We start from the raw sequence: 26170 nt of genomic DNA on the forward strand, positions 1-26170 counted from the left end.
CAGAAAGTAGGAGAAACTGGAAAGGAGAAGAAAGTTCTCAGTATTAACAGCATTATGTGTAGAGTGCATGCAGAGGTTGTGCAGAACAGGATGTCCAGAAGCAATTCTAGGATCTAAAAAAAAAAAATCAGGGACATAAGCCCCAAGGCATATCTCCCTCTTACCCCAAAACATTTATTGAATACAGCATAGCAATCAAACAACATTTAGATAGGCTTAGATACACTGCTGCAGCAGTACAGTGACTCTGAATATTACTTTATAAGCAAACTTGTACTCATAAATACATCAGTCCTGCCTCCAAATAATTTGCCCTGTCATATACACTAATGTCTATATAAAAGTCTATTTCTGAATAATACAATCATGCACTTGAATAATACTACTATGCAAGGGAAAAATAACACCTCCACACCAAGACCACATATAACGGATGATAAAAAAAATGTTTGTAGAATACTTAAACTTCAGCTTAATTGTAAAATATTACAGAAATACCTAAATAAGCTGGCAGCATGGGCAAAAACATGGCAGATTAACGTTGATTTGGATAAATGTAAGGTAATGCACCTAGGCCGTAGTAATAGTACTGTATTAATGCATATAGATTAAATAAAATAAAACTAGGGATAACAAAATAAGAGAAGGACTTGGGTATTATGGCTACAAGTAAGCTAAGCATGAGAACACAATATCAAGAAGCAGCTGTAAGGCAAATTCGATTTTAGGGTGTATAAAAAGAGAGATAAAAAACAGTGATTCAAATATAATATTACCCCTATAAATCTCTTGTAAAACCTCATCTTGAATATGGGATTAAGTTTAGGCTCTACATTGTAAAAATGATAATTAGATCTAAAGAGGGTTTATAGGGATGGGATGAAACATCGCTCTTAAAATGACAGGCCAGAGAAATCGGGCTTGTTTAGTTTGGAAAAAAGACGCCTTAGAGGTGATCTCATTTACATGTACACATTTATATGTGTAATCAATGCAAAGAACTGGCACATGATTTATTCTTTCCAAGGACTTTACAAAGGACCAGGGGTCATTTATTGCATGTGAAGAAAAGGTGTTTCATACATTAATATAGAAAAGGGTTTTTTACAGTTAGAATAGTCAAACTATGGAATGCCCTACCCCAATAGGTAGTAATGGCAGATATGTCAGCATTTAAAAAAGGCTAGATGCTTATCTAATGGCAAATGGCATTATAATTAATCTAGCAATGAATGACGTATAATTGATTGAAAAAGTTTGAACTTATGTGACTATCACAAAGACTACAGTGAATACAGTGCAGTCAATACAGTAACATTTAATCCAGTGGCTCACAGGTGACGTCTTATTTGATTGGAGTCGTTCACTATATGAGACAGATATATATATGTTTGGTATTACTGTGGGCATAGAATGAACTGGCGGCCATAAAATGGTAATACAAGTCATTTAGAAAGACGATTGCTGGCACACTCCTGCACTATTTAGAAAGACGATTGTTGGCAAACTCCTGCACTATAATAGTTTTTCTATATAATGACAATTGTTAGCACACTCCTGCCCTATAATAAGTTTTTCTATATTCGTTTTTCTATATAATGTCAGTATAACCGGAGGTACTCTTTAATATTACAAGTTATGGGTACTAGATTCTGGAGATGGGATGATAATCCAGGGATATATTGTGATTTACATATTTGGAGTGGGGGAAGAGTTTTTCCCCTAATGAGGCGATTTTCATCCGCCTTATGGGGGGTTTTGCCTTCCTTTGTACCAACACGGTAGGATTATAGGTTGGACTTGTGTCTTTTTTCAATCTTATTAACTATGTTGCTTTCCCTTCTTTTCTCTATCCGCGTCACAGTGCTATGAGAACTTCTCCCAGCCTTGACTCCTCTCTGCAGAGTTTGCTGCACCCTTTAGTGCACTACAAATTAATAGTACCCCCTTGTGTGTCCCCCACTTATTTATAGTGTCCTCTGTGTTCCCCCTCACAATAATGGTGCCCACTTGTGTGCCCCCCACACAGTAATTGTGTCCCCAGTGTTCCACCACACAGTAATGGTGCCTCCTTAGTTCCCCCCACAATAATAGTTCCCTCACACACAGTAAACATGCCCACCCACCCAGTAATAGTGTCAATTAGTGCCCCTACTATACCTTTTTAGTGTCCTCCAATCAGTAATGGCACCCCTTAGTGCCCCTCACTCAGTAATGGTGCCCCTTAGTTCCCCCTCTCAGTAATGGTGTTCCTTTAGTGCAACCACTCAGTAATTGTGTCCCCTTAGTTCCCACTACATAATGGCACTCCCCTTAATGTTCTCCACAAAGAAATAGTGGCCCAATAAAAAATAAAACGTATATTTACTTAGCCACGTTCCCATGCCTATAAGACAATTGGATGGGATCCCTGCGCAGGCCAATGCGATGTCATCACTGTGTCGCGCTGGCCTTCGCAGGGGTCCTGTTGATGCATCTCATAGGCTGCAGGCCTAAAATGGCTTGTAGCCTATGAGAGTAAATGATGGAGCTGGGAGCTGACAGCTCTCTGACCCACTATTCAACTAATCTGTCGCAGTTGAAAGTGGCAGTCGCCTGGAAATCCAGGGCCCCAGGTTTGCTTCCCAGATGCCAGATTTTAGCCACGCTCCTGAGGATGTCTTTCACTGTGCACCAAAGTTAATAGGTAGGTATAACAGAATTTGTTTTAACTATTTTCCAGCCTGTAAGGCTAGGCCAAACACGGTTCTCTCCAGGCTTCCTGCTTTTCTGTTTTTTTTTTTTTACTTAGAAGGCCTTACTGGTCTGTTTAATGTACAGGGTATCCATATACAGATAATGCTGAGTATTTATACTGTTGCAGCCTACACGTGAGGAGTTCATCGCTGTCTATCTATATAAAATGTATAATGATGTACAAATAATACTGAGTAATTATACTGATGCGGCCTACACGTAAGGAGTTCATCGCTGTCTATCAGTACATCAGCTTCAACCATTAGCGTCAAGTAATAGACTGGAAGACTGTTTTGTATATGCTAAGCTCCGAACATCATTTATAACGCAGAAGTAAACAGCAACCAATATCACATACAATGAATAATGCAATTCCACCTTCCTTAAACTTAATGGATGCCGTCCCTGGCATAAAGACATAAAGTAAGATGACAGAACATTAGTCCCATAAGGAGGGGTTTAACCCTCACCCGACTGTCTTACATTTATGGCATCCACATGCAGCTTGGTGCAACCGTCATCCGCTCAACATCTTGCGTTCCTGCTCTTTAGCACTACAAGCAACAGCCCCCACTAGCAAATCCATCCTCACCACGCCTCTCTCTCTCTCAAAGAATTTCCAGGGCACTGATTGTCCAGCACACTCAAGAAGTAGCCTGATTAACCCAGCAGCCAATGTCATACAAGGCCTTTCCACATATGTATACTTGACATGTTCTCCCACGTGTAGACTGTGAAGCGCCTCGGCATATCGTCCAACATAATCAAGACTCGATATACAAACAACTTTGCCAAGTGTCCATTTTCTTACACAAAAACCATATCCATGCTTGGAATAGTATCATTGTATGGTCCCTTGTCTCTGGACTAACCAGGCCCTCTTTCTGGCAGGGTCAGCCCACATCTCCCTCACCACTCTCACCATTCTGGCATGGACATTATTCCTACTGAGCAAAACATCCCTTGTTTCTGGGCAGCCATAGGATGACTTCCCTGGCCTTTGCTCCTATCAGAGTCTCTTCACAGCAGACTTGCTCCCACCATCTGTGTCTCTCGCCTCACATCAATTGCAGATTCATCTCCACCTGAATGCGTTATTAGCATCAACTTGAACAGTAACAGGCTGAGTGATCAACTCGAGGCCGGGGACCTCAACCCATACGTTTCACCTTGTACTGGTTACTTCTAACATTCATGTCCAACCGGATAGTAGATGTTCCTTCTGCAACTCCGTGGGTCACATCAGGTACCACCCCACTACCTCGGTCTATTCCAAGAGTAATGGAGGAGCCCTCTGCTCTTGGTTGCAAATTTATTGTTTGTCACCACTACGTCACTACGGGTCCTGGTATTGGTTAACCACTGACTTTTGCAGTGTTGCTGGTAACACACCTGAGCCGTTGCTTGTTAACATTATAAGCAACCTGATTTGCGCTGCCAATGGGCAAACGGTACCACAATCTTGGTTTGCAATACACAGTCCAGTTCACCAGCTACCATCCCATTTTGCATCAACTCAGCAATAATGACAGCTTTCAGGTAAGGGTATGTGCACACGCAAATTCAAGGAAAACCAGCTACTGATTTTCAGACTTTTTTTAGCAACTCGCGTTTTTCGCTGCATTTTTTACGGACGTTTTTGGGGCTGTTTTTCTATAGAGTCAATGAAAAACGGCTCCAAAAACAGCTCAATAAGTGACATGCACTTCTTTTTTAAGGGCGTTTTTTTTTACGTGGCCTTTTTAAAAAACGGCCGCATAATAAAACGGCCCATTGGAACAGAACGCCGTATTTTCCCATTGAAATCAATGGGCAGATGTTTGGAGGCGTTCTGCTTCCGATTTTTCGCCCGTTTACGGCCCGAAAAACAGCTGAAAATAGGGCATGTGAACATACCTTAACAATACACTTAATTTCTGATCACGATTAACACCTCCAATGCACGTGTGCTCATGTAGAGGCTCCATTTGACTGGGGCATGGGAAATGGTGGTGTTGACTTTCCCGTTTTTCTCTCTGGAATACTTTTTAGCTGCTTTATCCACGGCTTCTGCCCGACTAGGCCAAGCTTGGGTCTCTGCAGGCTTCTTTGTTCCTTATACTTAGGAGTCCTTACAATTAATACGCACATCAGTTTCAACAATTTGTCTAAAGAACCAGTCTCCTACTAGCCTTTGCTCATGACACTGATCTCAATGCTACTTCTCCGCGGCCAAGTACTCACTTGTGCCCTGGTAAAAACGTACTCATTTTGGTGCCATGACCCTATATATTTATATAAGTTAGAGATGGGTCCGGCACACAATGTATATAAAATTCAATCCTACTTTTATTGGTATCAAAATTCAAAACAAATAAATAAAATCCCGGGCACAGAATGCCCGGGATTTTATTTATTTGTTTTAGATCTTGATACCGATAAAAGCAGCGTTGAATTTTAACTACATAGTGTGCCAAATCCATCTCTAACTTATCTGGATCCTTGCCTACCACCGACGTAGATTTCCTTTCCGAAGCATCGATCTATAACAGAGACGTGGTGTATCATCTCCATCAAGTGGTGAGCGGACCAACACTTTTTCTTTTGCTTCCTATATATTTATAACTTCATTCAATTCCACCCAACCTGACGCAGGATTTTACGCTCTCACGTTTCAACGTTCTTAAGACCTAATGGCAACAGGCTTCTAACAACATGGTGCCCGAGGGCCTACATTCCCCGTCTCTTTGTTGTTTCCTAGGATAAGGAGAGCTGTGCCAATAAGGAGGGGAAAGTCACCACATTCACACCGGAAGACCGTTATGTATATGCCCAGCCCTGAACAGCATTAACAACACAGAAATATGCAATTTCACCTTCCCGATAGGATTGATCCCACAAAAGAGTTGTCTCATTTTTATATTTTTATATTAGATCCCATAAAACATAACAATTTTTTAATTGAAATCATTTAAAAAATGCCACTGTATCTAGATATTACTGTTACACATTTGTTATGGCACTCCCCTGTATTCTTTCGATTTGATACTCCACCTAATGTATTCAGTGCTGGTGAGAAGCCGCTTCTTATTGCGTGGCCAGCTCATTAGCAGAAATCACTCTGGCACCCATGCACAAAATAATTCAGGGGATGGGGCAGAGCTATCAGGACTTGACTCATAACTTGGATGTTTTGAGGGAGAATCAAACAGGTAGCACCATAACAGCAATATATTTGTATTACTCCAATTGATAAAATTTAGTGTTTTGTGTATTCTAACAGAAAAATTGAATATTTACACCATGTTTGTATGATATGGGATACAAGATTCAAGTTTCAAAGTAAGAAACGAGTTAGTCTGAACAATTAGGACTAGTTTTTTCTCCCATATTTATTTTCAAAATTTAGGCTGTTATCATAATGAGAATGAAGTCCTGTGGATTTAGATATTCAAAAGGAACATTGATTTTAGTGCCATGTAATGTGGAACTATTATGGGTAATCATAAATTATGCCATCTTGCATTGCATTTACAAAACAGTAATTGCTTTTTCTAAAGTATTTCAGCATTTCCTATTCACTTTTATCTAATTGAAGAGTAAGATTTTCCAAATGCTATACAAATAACATTGAACAGTAATGCAAATGTGTCTTTTCTTCCCAAATTGATTAAATGTGCAACTCCGCAGATAATAAAGTAATGTTACAGATTTTCTCCTTGCATTGGTATACACACACACAAGTGGAGAGCTGTATCATCTGACTTAAAGGCTATGTACACCTTTGAATGGATTAATTTTTTTGTAAATAAATGTGTTTTGTGTTTTTTCTCTGACATACAAGATCAACCTATTATCGATAACATCTAAGTTATGTCAAAGACACGCAGCACCTGCTCTCAGTCGAGCCATCAGTTTAGCTGAACTGACAAAATCGGCTGAGAGAGAGTAATACAGCTTCCATATATACAGGATACAAAGTATCTGTATCGTAAAAAGTAATAATTTTTTTTTTTAAATCAAAGCCAGTAAGAAAAGTGGTTAAAAACACAAAACATTGATATAATTAAAAAAACGAATTTCTATGCAAAGGTGTACATAGCCTTTAACATTGCATTGTGTGACATATGGACGCCATGTCTCTCTAAGATGAAAAAAAAAATCTGAATTTGATAAACATAGTTTAAATGTGGGGAACATTTATCAAATAAACTAAGCTAGAAAAGTCGTGTAATGTGCACTAGAAAAATGGTGCAAGTGACAAGTGATATTTATTAGGTGCGCCAATTTTAATATTTTTCAGCAACATAAACATGACAGATTTAAAAAAATATACATCAAAGGGACATGGTTAAACTATTCACAATGGTTGTGACACATTTATTATTAATACCCAAGTCTTTATAAGAAAAAAACAAACACGCTTTATAGGTTTTCATAAAAAAATAAGTAAAAGAAAATGTTGTCCTAATGATTAACCCTCATCTTAATACACTTCTCACTTCAGGCAGTCTTCCTATAGGCAAATATCGGGCAGAACTCTGAGGTTCGCAAGTTCTGAACAAACCCCCTATAGGACTATAAAACACTCAGGATGTAAGACCGCAGATGTTCATTTACAATACTGCAATAACCGCCCTTTATTAAAGTCCATTTGCCTCAGCACATATGACCAACAGTTATCTAACCTTTATCTCACTGCTACAATTTTGATGGCAGATGCCAACTGTTCGTAAATTCACAGACAACTAAGGGGTCAATGTCACCCTGGACCACGATGGGTATACACAGCACTACTATAACCTAGTGCAGATGATGGGAGGTAGATTATATAAGGGAGGACACGCAAGCTGTAAGTATTGTGGTTCCTTCTCCTGCATGTGGTAAACAGGCGTGATTGAGTGTTCATGAGCGTGGTTGGATCTATGGCTAGATTCTAAACAAATGTACGTCTAATAAATGGCGGTATTATTTGTGTGACTATAATGATGTTACTTTTATCTCTGAAGTGCTGCATTTGGTGGCACTTGGCAGCAAACTCTGCAGAGAGGAGTTACGGTTAACAGCAAACTCTGCAGAGAGGAGTTACGGTTAACAGCAAACTCTGCAGAGAGGAGTTACGGTTAACAGCAAACTCTGCAGAGAGGAGTTGCGGTTGGAAAAAGTGTTCATGGTGCTCATGTTAGAAAAAAACGTATACATTTAACATATATATATGTATTGCTGGATGACTGTGATAGATGCTCCTGACAGATGGTATCCGTCGCAAATAGACTCCCATGTTAAAAAAGAGAATACATTTAACATATATTTTTTTTTACAGAGTAGCACGAGATTGTATTGAATTGATGTCATGACAAATTGTATAACTTAACGCATTTCAAGAAGAATTTTTAAGGGTGAACACATCTGTGTATGAATTAGTCGCTAACATGTACCCCACAGTTATGCCTTATGAATGAAGACCTGGTCTGTAAAAAAAAAAAAAAAAGCTCCAGCTACATTGATGTACAAATAAAAGAAATAAATGATGACTAAAATTCTTAAGGACCACAAGGGGTTAAATAAGAATATAAGAAATTCCATGACAATATGTATGTGTTTTTGAAAACATGTATAGAAATGGTTTTGTCGGTTGTAGCAACACTGGTATGGGATAAATTGATATACTGTAATGATGGGGGTAAGGAAACAGACAAGTGAGCCCTAATCTACCCGCCACTCAGTCCCTGCCTATTTGCAACGACCCGCCCTAGGCGACGGGGTACAACTGGGCGACGGTCCCTACGCTCAATAAGTGCCCGACAGACAAACAGGCAAGGGTACACAGAAGCAAGGGAAAAGGGGCAGTTGCCCACGGCAACACCGTGAGCAACAAGAGTGGTGAACGAGCCGAGTCAAACAAGGAGTGTACGAGGTACCAAACGCAGAGCAGGACAATAGTGAACAAGCTGAGTCAAACCAGGAGTGTACAAGGTACCAAACGCAGAGCAGGAGAGTAGTGAACAAGCCGAGTCAAACCAGGAGTGTACGAGGTACCAAACGCAGAGTAGGAGAGTAGTCAGTAAGCCAGGGTCGATATGAAGCAGGGTCAAATGGTTAAAGAAGCTGCAGCAGGGCCAGGAAACAAAACAAGAATCACAAGCAAGGAGGAACAGGAAAGGCAGGTATAAATAGACAGGAGGGCGGGAGCTAGCTCCGTCTGGCCAGGCTGTGATAGGCTCTCCCACTCCTAAGCCTGCCATCCTAAGTGGTGGAAGATGGAGTCAGTCTCACAGACATAGAAGCAGGTGCAGACTGATTACCTATGGGCGTGGATACAGAAGCTGTGCCTGGCAGATCCTTAACAGTACCCCCCCCCCTTTTATGAGGGGCCACCGGACCCTTTCTAGATGGACCTGGTTTATTGTGGAAACGAAGGTGGAACCTCCTGACCAATACCCCAGCGTGAACATCCCGGGCGGGTACCCAAGTCCTCTCCTCAGGCCCGTATCCTCTCCAATGGACCAAGTACTGGAGGGAGCCTTGGACCATCTTGCTGTCCACAATCTTGGCCACCTCAAATTCTACCCCCTCAGGGGTGAGAACGGGGACAGGAGGTTTCCTCGAGGGAGCCAAGGACGGGGAGCAGCGTTTAAGGAGGGAGGCATGAAACACGTCGTGTACTCGAAAAGATGGGGGCAACTCCAGTCGGAAGGAGACAGGATAGAGGACTTCAATGACCTTGTACGACCCTATAAACCGGGGAGCAAACTTCTTGGACGATAGCCACACCAGATCCCCGACCATAAACAAGGGGTTAGCAGAACGTCTTCTATCTGCCTGAGTCTTTTGTATGCTCTGGGACGCCTCTAGGTTCTTCTGAACCTGGGCCCAGACTGTGCACAGTTCCCGATGAACGACCTCTACCTCGGGATTGTTGGAACTACCAGGTGAAACGGAGGAGAACCGTGGATTAAACCCAAAATTACAGAAAAAGGGGGAGACCCCTGATGAGTTACTGACCCGGTTATTAAGGGAAAATTCGGCGAGGGGAATGAATGAGACCCAATCATATTGACAGTCAGAGATAAAACACCTTAAATATTGTTCTAGAGACTGATTAGTCCTCTCGGTTTGGCCATTAGTTTCAGGATGGAAGGCAGAGGAGAAGGACAGATCAATCTCCAACTTTTTACAGAAGGCTCTCCAAAACAAAGAAACAAATTGTACCCCTCTGTCAGAAACAATATTGACAGGGACCCCATGGAGACGCAGGATGTGTTTGACAAACAAGGTAGCTAACGTCTTAGCATTGGGTAGTTTTTTGAGGGGCACAAAGTGGCACATCTTACTGAAGTGGTCTACTACAACCCACACCACCGACTTGCCTTGACATGGAGGCAAATCGGTGATAAAATCCATGGAGATATGTGTCCAAGGTCTCTGGGGAATGGGCAAAGAACGTAGTAAGCCCGCTGGTCGGGACCTGGGAGTCTTGGACCTAGCACAAACCTCACAAGCGGCGACGTAGGCCTTAACGTCTTTAGGCAACCCAGGCCACCAATCGTTTCTGGCAATGAGGTGCTTGTTACCCAGGATGCCTGGATGACCAGATAGTTCGGAGTCATGATTTTCCCTAAGTAACCTTAGCCGGAATTGCAGGGGAACAAACAGCTTGTTCTCAGGAAGGTTCCTGGGAGCTGAACATTGATCAGCAGCAATTTCAGAGACTAAATTGGAATCAATAGAGGAAATGATTATACCTGGAGGCAAAATACAAGCAGAATCTTCCTCCGAAGGAGGGCTGGCCATGAAGCTACACGACAGTGCATCAGCCTTAATATTTTTAGACCCAGCCCTATAGGTAACCAAAAAGTTGAATCTGGTAAAAAATAACGCCCATCGAGCTGGTCTCGGGTTTAGCCTCCGGGCAGATTCTAGGAAAACCAGATTCTTGTGGTCGGTAAGGACCGTTACCTGGTGCTTAGCTCCCTCCAGGAAGTGGTGCCACTCTTCAAATGCCCATTTAATCGCTAAGAGTTTGCGGTTGCCAATATCATAGTTACTCTCAGTGGGCGAAAACTTCCTGGAGAAGTAGGCACAGGGACGGAGATGGGTGAGGGACCTGGTACAAGACAGCCCCCACTCTCACCTCGGACGCGTCAACCTCCACGATAAATGGCTCCATTTGGTTGGGCTGAACCAACACCAGGGCCGAGATAAAGCACTTCTTAAGGACCTAAAAAGCCTGGACAGCCTCAGGAGGCCAGCGGAGGAGATCAGCACCCTTGCGAGTGAGGTCCGTAAGAGGCTTAGCGATGACCAAGAAGTTAGCAATAAATCTCCTGTAATAATTAGCAAACCCCAAGAAGCACTGTAACGCCTTCAGGGAGGCAGGTTGGACCCATTCCGCCACAGCCTGGACCTTGGCGGGGTCCATGCGGAATTCATGAGGAGTGAGGATTTGACCCAAAAATTGTATCTCCTGCACCCCAAACACACATTTTTCGGTCTTCGCAAACAGTTTGTTTTCCCGAAGGACCTGAAGCACCTTCCTGACATGCTCAATGTGGGAGGACCAGTCCTTGGAAAACACAAGTATGTCATCAAGGTACACTACAAGAAATACCCCCAGGTAATCTCTTAAAATCTCATTTATGAAATTCTGGAAGACCGCGGGAGCATTACACAACCCAAAGGGCATGATGAGGTATTCGAAATGACCTTCGGGTGTGTTAAACGCAGTCTTCCACTCATCCCCCTCTTTGATGCGGATAAGGTTATACGCCCCCGTAGATCAAACTTAGAGAACCATTGGGCCCCCTGAACCTGATTAAAGAGATCAGGAATCAAAGGAAGGGGATACTGGTTCCTTACAGTGACCTTATTCAAGTTACGGTAGTCAATGCATGGCCTAAGAGCACCATCCTTCTTCCCTACGAAGAAGAAGCCAGCACCTACCGGAGACGTAGAGGGGCGAATGTAACCCTTGGCCAGGCATTCCTGGATATACTCTCTCATGGCTTCACGTTCGGGACAAGAGAGATTAAATATCCTACCCTTAGGGAGCTTAGCTCCTGGTACCAAATCTATAGCGCAATCGTATTCTCTATGAGGAGGTAACACTTCGGAGGCCTCCTTAGAGAAAACATCAGCGAAGTCCTGAACAAACTCAGGTAGCGTGTTCACCTCCTCAGGGGGAGAAATAGAATTAACAGAAAAACATGACATCAAGCATTCATTACCCCATTTGGTAAGCTCCCCAGTATTCCAGTCAAACGTGGGATTATGCAACTGCAACCAGGGAAGGCCTAAAACCGAATCAGACGATAATCCCTGCATCAACAGTACAGAGCACTGCTCCAAATGCATGGAGCCAACAAGGAGTTCAAAAACAGGGGTATGCTGTGTAAAATAACCATTAGCAAGAGGAGTGGAGTCGATACCCACTACCGGGACAGGTTTAGGCAAATAAATCAAAGGCATAGCTAGAGACATAGCAAATTCCACAGACATGATATTAGCAGACGACCCTGAATCCACGAAGGCACTACCGGTAGCAGACCTACCACCAAAAGAGACCTGAAAGGGAAGCAAGATTTTATTACGTTTCATATTTATGGGAAATACCTGTGCGCCCAAGTGACCTCCCCGATGATCACTTAGGCGCGGAAGTTTTCCGGCTGCTTATTCTTACACCTAGGACAGTTGTTCACTTGATGCTTGTCATCCCCACAATAGAAGCAGAGACCATTCTTCCTGCGGAACTCTCTACGTTGTCGGGGGGACACGGAGGCCCCGAGTCTTCCATGGAAGAACGAAGCAACGGAACCTCGGGAGGCATCATGGGGGAGTCAGAGGAGAAAACACAAAAACGTTCACGTTATCGTTCCCTGAGACGTCGGTCAAGTCGTACCGCTAAAGCCATAACCTGGTCTAGGGAGTCAGAAGAGGGATAGCTAACTAGCAGGTCTTTCAGGGCGTTCGACAGACCCAACCTAAACTGGCAACTTAAGGCAGGGTCATTCCACCAAGACGCTACGCACCACTTCCTAAAGTCAGAACAATACTCCTCTACAGGTCTCTTACCCTGACGTAAGGTCACCAGCTGATTCTGGGCAAAGGCAGTCCTGTCAGTCTCGTCATAAATGAGTCTGAGAGCAGAAAAGAAAAGATCAACGGAGGAAAGTTCAGGGTCGTCAGGAGCCAAGGAGAAGGCCCATTCTTGGGGCCCTTCCTGGAGCCGGGACATAATTATACCCACCCGCTGGCTCTCAGAACCTGAGGAGTGGGGCTTTAAACGAAAATAGAGCCTACAACTCTCCCGAAAGGAGAGAAAAGTCTTCCGGTCCACTGAGAACTGCTCAGGCAACTTGAGGTGGTGTTCAAGAGGTGAGGTGAGGGGCACTACCATGGTAGCATCAGGCTGGTTGACCCTCTGAGCCAGGGCTTGGACCTGTAGGGAGAGACCCTGCATTTGCTGAACCAGGGTCTCAAGGGGGTCCATAGTAGTGTGAGGGACCAGGGTAGAGTAGGTATATGGGCTTGTGATTATGTAATGATGGGGGTAAGGAAACAGACAAGTGAGCCCTAATCTACCCGCCACTCAGTCCCTGCCTACTTGCAACGACCCGCCCTAGAGGACGGGGTACAACTGGGCGACGGTCCCTATGCTCAATAAGTGCCCGACAGACAAACAGACAAGGGTACACAGAAGCAAGGGAAAAGGGGCAGTTGCCCACGGCAACACCGTGAGCAACAAGAGTGGTGAACGAGCCGAGTCAAACAAGGAGTGTACGAGGTACCAAACGCAGAGCAGGAGAGTAGTGAACAAGCTGAGTCAAACCAGGAGTGTACGAGGTACCAAACGCAGAGCAGGAGAGTAGTCAGTAAGCCAGGGTCGATATGAAGCAGGGTCAAATGGTTAAAGAAGCTGCAGCAGGGCCAGGAAACCAAACGAGAAGAATCACAAGCAAGGAGGAACAGGAAAGGCAGGTATAAATAGACAGAGGGCGGGAGCTAGCTCCGTCTGGCCAGGCTGTGATAGGCTCTCCCACTCCTAAGCCTGCCATCCTGATTGGTGGAAGATGGAGTCAGTCTCACAGACATAGAAGCAGGTGCAGACTGATTACCTATGGGCGTGGATACAGAAGCTGTGCCTGGCAGATACTTAACATATACATTATAGCATTAGTCTTTTCATTTCAGAATATTGTACGTTTTTGTCTTTATATATTTACCGTTGAATTTGCGGGTTTCTCATTTATGAAATGTCCATGTTATTTTAAGTCAACTGCAATAAATTAGACTTTTTAGTCCTTGTAAATATTGAATCGTTGACACCCAAATGCCATTGATTTCAATTTTCAGAAATGCTCTGATCTTTGTGCAGTAATTCAGTATCCACCAGAAATCTTACTTGTTTAATGAAGCATTTGTAAGCCAAACCTCTAAAATGATTTTACATTAAAAAAATGGAAGATGAACAAATCCCAGCAATCCGTCTTTTGCCTAACATTTTAGGAGCTCTGCATAAATCTGTTCGACTGTATCAAGCAGCTTCACATGCTTGTATCTCGCTCTGTTCTGCAAAGGAGGTTTATCCTTTAGATTTATTACATAGTTCAATGAAAACGTTCACTGGAAAAGTCAACCGACATTTATCATTAAAAACATAAATCTTGGTGATTTCTGCTTCTCACCTCACCTCCACCTACTCATTTACACAATTCATCAAGTTCCCGGCATATGATATTCTGAAAGTCACTGTTTTACAGTAACATAATCTCTAACAGAAACATTACAATATTTGAGAGTATTTCTTTATTCAAAACTAATATTAAGTATAGTTCTCTATCACTACACAGGGGGGAACAGAGTACTTTAAAGTAAATGCTAACCTATGGGCACCATTATTTTCTTTCAATTAAATACTAATTTCATAATACATGTTTTGAAGGGATGCAGCTAAATTTTTCTACAACACAGCTCCAAATCCCCTATGTAGACATATATAATTATCTGCAGCCACCACCCCCTGCTTACTCTGTGGCTGTATGAAGAGAAGGCGGTGATTTGGAGCTCTGTATAATAAGAATGGATATATTATATAGGTCCCCCTGCTGGTTGCTACTGGTAGGCATTTAGCTATGGCTGTATGAAATAAGGCAGGTGATGTGAAGCTCTGTATCCTAAAAATGAAGCTTCCACCACTGTAAATATATATATTAAAATTAAGTACAGAATGCTGAACCCTAAAAATGACATGATCTATAATGGTGGATATTCAATTTAAAATGAATGGTAAAATACATTTTCATGCAAGTCAAGGCCAAGTTAAAACCAAGCACCTAATCTGTCCTCATTAACCTCAGCCTTTTCTCAATAAATATATTATCATAAATATTAATATGAAATATCAAATTATAATCATGAATTGTGTATCTTTTTTGTCAATCTCTGAGCAATATGCAGAGCCGATCCTTAAGTGAACTGTAATAATTATTTATGAAGTAGGTAATTGCATCTTTTTCACATTTTCTGTGCATTTGTATCCAATTTATTGTATTCTGTAAGTAGCCTTTTCAGAATGTTCAATGCAGCTACTAACAAGAAATCAAGGAAAATGTTGACCTCAATGATAACTATCTATGTCCCTAACGGGGGTCCCCAGAGCCCGACCCGATTGGTGAGGCGGCGAACCAGTGCACAGCTGAGTTACACTGTTTCTGTGACTCCCGTAGAAGTAAATTACTGTTATAGAACTAGCGTAGCACAGCGAAAATTTGTTTTTCCACATAAATCTCTCCCCTTTTTGCAGGTTACGACTTTTTTGTACAGGTCATACCCCTTTACAAGGCATGACCAGACTATTCCCTACACAGACCCCAGGCCAGACTATCACTTATACAGTAACACATACAGACCCTGGTGCAATAATTACTGAATAGACTTGAATAAAATAATGCAATTTATTAATTTCATATTCTACATAAATATGTTACATTGAGATTAAAACAAAACCAGCTGTGCCAGTTATACAGACTTAGGCCTCATGCACACGACCGTATTTTTTCACACCCGTAAATACTGCCGTAAATACGGGTCCGGTGTCACACGTATTCCACCCGTTTTGCACCAGTATTTACGAACCCGTGCTCGTAAATATGGGTCCGGTGTCACACGTATTCCACCCGTATTTACGAGCACGTTTTTGGCAGCAAAATAGCACTGCACTAATCGGCAGCCCCTTCTCTCTATCAGTGCAGGATAGAGAGAAGGGACAGCCTTTTCTGTAATAAAAGTTAAAGAAATTCATACTTACCGGCCGTTGTCTTGGTGACGCGTCCCTCTCTTCACATCCAGCCCGACATCCCTGGATGACGCGGCAGTCCATGTGACCGCTGCAGCCTGTGATTGACCTGTGATTGGCTGCAGCGGTCACATGGCCTGAAACGTCATCCAGGACGTCGGCCCGGATGTCGAGAGGGACGCGTCACCAAGGCAACGGGCGGGAGACCGGACTGGAGAGTTGTCGGTAAGTATGAACGTCTTTTATTTTTATTTTTTACAGGATAGGGGATACATGTCTTGTTTATGGCAGAGCGGGGAGATACCTCCCCGCTCTGCCATAGTTTTCATTGTAGTCCCGGCGGTAGTTACGCCACTGGGCTGTGGCCTGCAGACCGGGTAGTCCCCTGACCTCGCCTCACCTCGCAACGCTCCCGTAATCACGGGTGAACACACGCAGCCACCCATGATTACGGGAGCCCCATAGACTTCTATGGGATGCCCGTGCCGTTATTACGGCATGAAATAGGGCATGTTCTATCTTTTTTAACGGCACGGGTACCTTCCCGTGAGCAAACGGGAAGGTACCCGTGGCTAACAGAAGCCTATGAGCCCGTTATTGCGGGTCGTAATAACGACCCGCAATAACGGGTGTTTTTACGGTCGTGTGCATGAGGCCTTAGAGATACTCACCTTTCCCTGTTCCTGCACTCCTCAGCACTTCTGGGTGCCGCAACAGACAATGTCCTGATTCCTGATGCTAGTGTTAGCGTCAGGATGTGGTTTGCGACACTGCCGTTGGATGGCAGAGGACAGAGATAGATAAGTATTTGTGGCGCCTAGGAGATTTGCCTTTTTTATCGGGAGTCCAGGAGATTTGCCTTTGTTCAGGAGTCGTCTGGACATTTTCGGGAGATTTGGCAAGCATGCTCATGCACATGACCGTATTGCAGATCTATGTGGTACAGATCCATAATATATCTCCCATAGAATATATGTATCATCCTGTATCTTTGTGTGCATCCGATTTTATATATATTCTTTATAACATGGCATATTATGAGAGATTGTGTCTAGCATAGAATAATAATACTGATAAAAATGATAATAATACCTTACAGAGACAACAAATGGCGGCACATGGAGTAGCTACCCATAGGTCTTAATTCCAATATACCTGAACCAAAGCACATAATTGCTATGGGATCAATAATAGAAAAAGTTAATGAACTTTGAAACATAAACCAACAATTAATGTATAAATGAATTCTATGATTATATAGTAAAACAAAGTTTACCTTTGGATACTGTTTAACTGGTATCAGTACTCTTTCTGATAGCTTAATGTTTTTGTTGCTGATGATGTCAAGGTATTTCTTTTCCTCATCTTCTTTCTTTGCCTCAGACTCCCGAAACTTTTCTATTTCTGCAAAAAAAACAAAAAAAAAACTAGTAGACCAACATGAAAAAATACAATTCCTGGTTAGAAAAGATAACAATGTATTGTGTAAGTGTTACTATTAATATCATAATTATGTATTGTGCCGTCTATAACTGTAAAAACAAGCAAGTACAGTGGAATTCCTTTAATCTAGCATCCATTAATGCAGATAGATTTCACAAAACCAGAAGCCGTAGACTGAGCAGAGAAAGCTAATAAAAAATGTCCTATAATTAGAAAACAAAGTTATAGTATAGTAGAATATTTGTATTAACACTTTGGACTTTCTTCCACAAGGTTACATGTATATATAGCGAATGGAAATGCAGTTTACAAGGCAGTTATGTCTTGAGTGTCCACGCCTGATATGCATCAGTTATACTAATCTTTACAATGAAACTGCATTTTACATCTATAGAATTTCTATGAGCACACAGGTATAATCTTCTTATAAATGCAGTCAGATTTTTCTCTTAATTTTTAGCACTTCACTGTATAGAATTTCAAATGAAATAACAATTATTGTGGGTAGACAACACGGAACGTAATGACATTTGTATCTGGAGCTAAGTAACACCTAGGAAGTTTAATTGATCTTTACTGGAAGGGCAGATACGTGTCAGCGAGTACGGTATATCAGGAGCAAGAACATGTGCTCATACATCCGAGAGATGAAACGAGTTCTCATCAGTTACCAGGAACTTGAGTAGTAGAATAAAAAACGAGTTCTATATACTAGTATATTGCCGCCTACACAGATTGGACACATGAGCCTCTGAACAAGATGGGCATTCTCATATAATAGAACCTCAGTCATTGGATGGCCCGTTTCTCATTGCTGTATGATAAATAAAAATGGTGTAAACGGTTTTGGAAGGCTATATAAGAGAATGGGGCCTTTCAGGAAAGTATAGATAAAAAGAGAGAAAGACGATGATTTTGGTGACAGAGGCTGGTATTGCACTTGGACTGGCTGAAATGAATATTAAGTAACTATTAGTTGAAATGCATAATATGGAGTAACCTTTAGAATCTTTGTTTTTCAAGAAACTTTGGGTGGTGTTTTTCTCTGAGTTAAACACAGCAAGATCTAGAAATTCATTGAATTTCATAAGCTGACGACTTTGTTTCTTCTTGGGTAAATGTAAGACTGGGAGCAAAGTAGGTGCCCACTGCTGTCCTGTCTTGGAATAATTTTTTTAGGGAGGTAAAAAAGTTAGGAAAGTGGGGCTGATATTGGAATATTATATAAGACTGGGAGCAAAGTAAGTGCCCATTGCTGTCCTGCCTGTGGAATGACATTTTTTCAGGAAGGTTAATAAGTTGTGACAGTGGGGCTGATATTGGAATGTTATACCAGACTGGGAGCAAAGTAGGTGCATATTACTTTCTTGCCTGTGGAATAACAATTTTACAGGAGAGCGAATGGGTTAAGAATGTGGGGATGCTGTTGAAATGTTATACGAAACTAGCAGCACAGTAGGTACCTATTGCTGTCCTGCCTCTGGAATAACAGTTTTTCAGGAAGGTGAATAAGTTGTGAAAGTGGGACTGATATTGGATTGATATTTCAGACTTTTCTGCCAGTATTTTGTTACTTGCTGGGTTTTTTTCGTTGTTATTTTTTCTATATCATCCAACCCAATCTCATTTTAAATCCAACCGTATATGCCAATATAACATATATTGTATCAGTGTCCAAATGTTTATGGGCTTGCCTATGGAAAAGGAACATACAGTGAACATAAAAACCATATAAATGGACTCAATCATGTTGTAATAACTGTCCTTTTTTATGTGTATTTGACATTGATCTTTGCAGTAAACATGAACAAGCAACACAAAAAGAAAATCCCAATATGGGGATTTGAAACATACAGCCCATTGAGTCCAAGAAGCTTTATATAATTGGCATGAGACTTTATCTCAACCTTTCATTGTGCTACATTAAATAAATGGTGATGTGAAACTTGTGGAGAATGCTTGTATTATAAAGGTGCTAATATGAGCAGGATCTAATTCTGCATCTTCATTATTTACCCAATTATTTGATCTTTTTTTTTTTAAACTTCAAATTATCACTATTCAAAATGTCCATGCTTAAAAATAGAAAATATATGTAAGATATGTAAAGGGCATATGAGTTGAATTATGCTACGCACAGACTTTTTGAAGCAGGATAGCGCCAATTTCAACAGTTGAATAACTTTACACGCAGCAGCTTCAATAGTAGATTGTACATCTGGCAGAACGAACATACAACTTGCTCACCACATTTTTAATCCCCTGTCTTTACATATATATGTCTATCTCTATCTATCTATCTATCTATCTATCTATCTATCTATCTATCTATCTATCTATCTATCTATCTATCTATCTATCTATCTATCTAGATCTATATATCTATATAGATAATGTGCACAAACTCCAAGAAAGAAAACGCAGACCTCCTAAAAAAAGACTGCAAATCAAGCCATGTGCACGTTACCGCAAGGGATGAATCAGGTCCTTTACTTAAAATGAATATAACAGCACCAGGACTTCAGGATGGAATGTAAAATGTTTAATCACCACAAAGTGAGCGACGTTTCGGTTCACATCTGAACCTTTCTCAAGGCTTGACAAAGGTTCAGATGTTAACCGAAACGTCGCTCACTTTGTAAGATTTTTGCTGACAGGTAATTAACATGCCCGACCCCCTCCCCCCATGAAACGAGATCTGTTTACCATTTGGATGCAACTGCCAAGTAGCAAAGGGTTTCTGAATTTTTGACTCAAACAATGACCTATAAGGAACATGATTTACAGACTCTGTTACCTCACATATTGCAATAAATTGTAAACTCCTTTCACATCAGAATGGAGCAGACGCTGCCAAGGCCATGCCATTTCTCACTATACCTCTGAATGCTAATCTGTGCTGACCGCAGTGTAATTTGTGGATGTGGCACACAGATAAATCAATTAGGGCCGTTGTTCTTTGTGTTCTTTCACAACTGAAAAAAAAATGTAGTTGGGTTAAGTTACCAGAAAAATGTAGAAACAATCGGTTGTTTCATAAGAAGAACATGCAGAGAAACCAATTATGTTCATATAAAAATCCAGAGTTAAAAAAGCTATTGCGCTTTTTTCTCAATGTACGTGAGCGTGTTTCTTTTATGAAAAAAAATTCTAAATCTTATCAGAGGATGGGACAAGCATTGCTTAACTCAGTGTTTTTGGACTTTGCAAAAGCATTTGGCACTGTCCCTATTAGGCGCCTAATAGGTAATATAAAAGTTTATTGGTTTAGAAAATATAGTTTGCGACTGAACTGAAAACTGGGTTAGGGACCGTATCCAGAGTGTTGTGGTCAATGATTCCTACTCTGAATGGTCCCCGGTTATAAGTGGTGTACCCCAGTGATCCGTGCTGGGACCACTATTATTTAACTTATTTATTAATTCTATAGAGGGATTTATAGCACTGTTTCTATTTTTTGCAGATGACACCAAGCTATGTAGTATAGTTTGGTCTATGGAAGATGTTCATAAACCACAATCCAACCTGGACACACTGAATGTTTGGGCATCCGCTTGGCAAATAAGGTTCAATATGGATAAATGCATCTGGGTACCAATAATTTGCATGCACAATATGTTCTAGGGGAAGTAAAACTGGAGAGTTGCTTGTTGAGAAGTATCTGGGTGTACTTGTAGATCATAGACCAAATAACAGCATTCAGTGTCAATAAGCTGCATCTGAAGCCAGCAGAATACAGTCATGTATTAAAAGGGGCATGGACTCACAGGACAGAGACACAATAATACCACTTTGCAATGCATTGGTGCAACCTAATCTGAAATATGCAGTTCAGTTTTGGGCACCAGTTCATAGACCGGATGCTCTGGAGTTGAAAATGGTACAAAGAAAGGAGTAAATTATAAACTTGTATAAATATATAAATGGCCCTTATAAAAATATGGAGAAAGGCTGTTCCATGTAAAGTCCCCCCTAAAGACTAGGGTTGTCACGATACCAGAATTTGGACTTCGATACCTATATTTTGTGTAGTATTGCGATTTTCGATACTAAAACGATACTTTGCCAACAGTAATAAAAAAAAAATAAGTTCTTCCATTTTCTGATGTGAGGTACGTGGTGTGATGAATTTTGAATGTGCCTCACATTGATAGTGATTAACCCCATCATGTTCCTCAGTAATAATGGACAACATTGGGTTAATGTGTAAGGTACATGATGGGGTTAATTACTATTAATGTGAGGAACATGGAGGTTAAATTCATCACACCTCGTGCCTTACATTAATAAGTGAAATGTTTTCTTTGTTTTTTTTTTTATAGCAAACACACACATCATAAATGACGCAAAAAATTTGTTGTGCAGGTTATTACTGGCGCACCAATACCGAATATGTGTATATTTTATGTATTGAGACTTAGTTTAACATTTATTGTAAGAAATGTTTATGTGTAAAGGATCTGCCAGACACAGCATCTGTGTCGACGCCCGTAGTTAATCAGTCTGCACCTGCTCCTAGGTCTGTTAGAGTGACTCGATCTGCTACCACTCAGGCTGGTAGGCTCAGGAGTGGGAGAACCTATCACAGCCTGGCCAGACGGTTCTAGCTCCTGCCCGCGGTCTATTTATACCTTCATTTCCTGCTTGTCTTTGCCTGTGATTCTTTCCTGTTTCCTGGCTCTGCTGCTCCTGCTATTATTATTTACCTTGCTTCATTTTGACCCTGGCTTTACTGACTACGCTCCTGCTCTGCGTTTGGTACCTCGTACACTCCTGGTTTGACTCGGCTCGTTCACTACTCCTGTTGCTCACAGAGTTGCCGTGGGCAACTGCCCCATTTCCCTTAGCTTCTGTGTACCCTTGTATGTTTGTCTGTCGTACACATATTGAGCGTAGGGACCGTCGCCCAGTTGTACGCCGTCACCTAGGACGGGCCGTGCAAGTAGGCAGGGACTGAGTGGCGGGTAGATTAGGGCTCACCTGTCTGTCTCCTTACCCCGACATTACATATGTGTATTTTTTTTATTTAACATTACTTTATGTTTTTACCTTTTTATTTTTAAACTTTAATGTTTTGGCATATATCTATATGCCAGAAGATTAGGCTGTGTACGGATAGTACACAGGCAGTTGTTCGGACATACCTAAGTATGCCCTAACAACAGGAAAAATGGTAAGACACCCCTGGGGTCCTTCAATGGACCCTAGGCTGTCTGCCCATGTATGGTATGTCCCTCAATTGTGTCACAGGGAATCCCTGTGATGCGATCCAAGGGGCATCTCCCTTTGCATTTTCCCCTTGAATGCTGCGTCAGCTTTGATCGCAGCATTCAGGGGAATAGCGGCGGAGATGAAAGGTTTCTCTGACCTCCGCCGTTAGAGCGGGGCTGCGGTTGTGTAATACAGCCATTGCCCCGCTCCTGATAACAAGAGTGCTCGCGTGGTCAGCATGAGGTGATGCGACCAGCGCTGCACTAAGGAGCGCAGGCACTGAACTGCGCCCACCATGATCTGTCTTCAGTGCAGGCGCTCATCAGTGCAGTGCCGGTCGCATCACATCATGCTGACCGCACGTGCGCTTTTCTGGACTCAGGAGCAATGACTGTATTACACAGCCGCAGCCCCGCGCTTACACATTCATGTGTTGCAATGCTAAGCTGTGTGGCGGAACAGCTTCGTATCGAAATACATGAAATAACGGTATCAAACCGTTTGAGGGTGCACGGTATCGAAACAGTATCAAAGTTTTGATGCATCATGCATCCCTACTAAAGACAAGGGCACTCCCTCAATCTAAAGAAAAAATGTGCAATCTCCAAAGACTACAAGTCTTCTTTACTATAAAACTGTGAACCAGTGGAACAGTCTGCCTCAGGAGCAGGTTTTAGCAAAAACAAATTATGGCTTTAAGAGAAGGTTAGATGATTAGAACAAAAAAAGATAAACTCTTAAATGTATAGAATTCTTGTTTATATGTTGATTCAGTCCGATCGCCGCTTGGGATGAGGCGACAGATTGGCTCAAGCTTTATTTATTTTTGTGTCTTCCTGTAGATCAATAGGAGGAAACAAAGTTTTAAAATTTACTGCTACCCTTCCCTTCATCTACATCCTAATCCTTCCACTGGTTGAACTTCATGGACATACGTTTTTGTTTTCAACAACCCTAACTATGTAATTATGCAACTAAGCTCTTAAACTATATAGAATGAATGATATTCAGCTCTGAGTATGTACAGTAGACATTTTTGGGATATACCCCATTAATAAATATACAAAAGCTATTTGTTGTATTGTAGTCCAAAAATGCAAGCTATTAACCAGCATTATGAGAAAAAGTCATACGGAAAAAAAAACAGCTGCAAATATATACTAATAGTTACACAACAAATAAAATGTTTACAGCAATGGTTTCCCGTGTCTGTTGGTTAATTTATGTATATATGTATCACAGCACTTTATTAGTAGATTGGTTAGTTATTGAATAAACCCTTGTATTATTGTAGTCAGGCTTGATTTGGATGACTAAGACCCCATTTATTAATATTGACTCATTTAAATTACTTTGCAGATATTCATGGACAATTTAATGTTGAGGGGGTTTTCTAGGACTTTAATATTGATGGTCCATCCTTGGAATAGGCCATCAATATCAGCTCGGTGGAGGTCCAACTTCTGGCACCCCCACCGATCAGCTAACTGAAGTGCCAGTGGTGCTCTGACAAGCGTCACGTCTCCTTCATTGTTTAACAGGCACAATCGTACAATTGGCAGTGGCTGTGCCCGGTTTTTCAGCTCAGTCCCATTTACTTGAAGCGCCACCTACCCTTCACTCATCTGACAGATAGGGGTGCTCGGAGTCAGACCCCCACTGATCTAAAATTATGGCCTATCCCACGGATAGGTCTTCAATATCAGCCTGGGTAGAGTTTAGTATGATTTGCCATCTCCCATGAATATTTCCACAGCAAGAAATGCAATTAAAGAATGCAGTATATTCCTGTAAGTTTTATCCTAATGAATGCAAGCAAGTTTGTACAACCCAAGTCTAAAGCATGCACTTGTAAAAAGGTACACAGAACCACAGGGTGCACTATGGACGAGTATCTCAAAAGTCATAACATATGAGATAGAACCTTTTACTGTATGACATTTTGCCCTCCACTCAGTAATCCTTCTTCTTACCTAAGTAATGAGAAAGCTATTTGTTATATTACTTTCACAATGTTCCGGAGATATAAAAAAAGCTTTGACCCATAACACCTTCTTGTTGTGACCTGAACAGACAATTAATGTCTCCGATTTATCTCTAAATATGCAATAAAAAACTGGAAGAGGTGACATTAACTCTAAGCATAATGAATGCACAGGAGAGGAGAAAATGTAGAAGACATTGCCTGACTGTGCAGAATCTACATCCTAGAAAAATATAGATCATCATATATGCCTTATTTAGTTGATATGTTCAGTGCAGTTCCATTTAAACTAGAAATAAATGTTTAACAAAAAAATAGGCGTAACAAATTCAATGCTATCCAGAATGTTATTTTTGCTAGTGCTATGCTAATAAGAATGAAGAATGATTTGTTAGGACTTATTGCTTTAGACTTAACGCAAATGGCTCTATTATGGAACCTTGTGGTATGGATCACGAATACGGTGCACGTGGACTTCTATGTGTCCATACTGTAACTTGAATGCCTCAAATTTTATATATTTTTTTTCACAAAGATTCCATGAGAACAAAATTATGTCTTTCAGCATCCCATGTCGTACTTTGAAGGTATTCTCCCATATAACCTATTGTACTGCTTTAGAAAAGACACAAAAGAAAGACCATGAACAGCTGACAGAAAGCAGAACAAGAGGCAAGGTTATCTGGGGGAGAATTGACAATAGGGACATTTCAAGCTTTACCCAGATAACCTTGCCCATCGTTCTGCTCTCTGTAAGCTGTTCATGGTCTTTCTTTTGTGTCTTATCTGAGGCAGTACAAGAGGTTCTAGGGGTAAACACCTCTGTCAATGCTCATCCCAAGTTTCAGACTCCATTGACTTGACAGTAAAGCCCCTCTGCTGCTGTGAATAGTAAAAGGAAAAGTCAGGATATATAGCACTGGCTCTTGGAAGACTCTAAGTCTCATTGAACACGACGTGTATAACGTGTGGTTTTGTTGCGCATATTTGCGTGCGGCAAATCTGCAGGATAATACAGTACTAGCAAAGTAAATGAGATTTCAGGAAATCTCATGTACACGCTTCTGGTTTTTTTTGGCAGATAAATTGACCTGTGGTGCGTATTTTAAAATCCTGCATTTACGCTTGCGAATTGTATCTGCCTAGTTCTAGGAAAAAATGCAACAAAACCCGCAGCATGAAAACACACTGATTAACGCATCAAAATATAAAAACAGCACTGAAAAACACTTAGAAACACGTGTGATTAGGTGCGGGTTTTACTTGCAAATTTCCTGCGGTTTTGATGTGTATTTTCTGCAGCAAAATATGCAACGTGTGCATGTAGCCTTAGAAGCCCGACAAATAAAATTGATGAACTGGAATTAATAATGTCAGAGGACAAGTATGACATTGTGGGGCTTACTGAGACATGACTGGATGACAGCCTGTTCAGAAAGGATTGCAAATACTGCTGAGGGGTAGGGGTCTTCCTTTATGTAAAGGCCTGTCTAAAGCTTATACTACAGGATGATATATCTGCA

At 41.4% G+C, this 26170-nt stretch overlaps 1 protein-coding gene across 4 annotated transcripts in view; it reads right to left on the minus strand.

The window, feature by feature from the left end:
* Nucleotides 1-26170, minus strand: part of KHDRBS2 (KH RNA binding domain containing, signal transduction associated 2) — a 374758-nt gene that overhangs the window by 294228 nt on the left and 54360 nt on the right. For all 4 annotated transcript variants that reach the window (XR_012883163.1, XR_012883161.1, XR_012883162.1 and 1 more), the window contains exon 2: nucleotides 17286-17413. Coding sequence is in view for 1 of the 4 variants with exons in the window: in XM_075861986.1 (XP_075718101.1) it covers nucleotides 17286-17413 (128 nt within the window). In the remaining 3 variants the exon portion in view is untranslated. The remainder of the gene's footprint in view (nucleotides 1-17285; nucleotides 17414-26170) is intronic.

This window comes from Rhinoderma darwinii, chromosome 4 (genome assembly GCF_050947455.1).
Source record: "Rhinoderma darwinii isolate aRhiDar2 chromosome 4, aRhiDar2.hap1, whole genome shotgun sequence".
NCBI classification, from domain to species: Eukaryota; Metazoa; Chordata; class Amphibia; order Anura; family Rhinodermatidae; genus Rhinoderma; species Rhinoderma darwinii.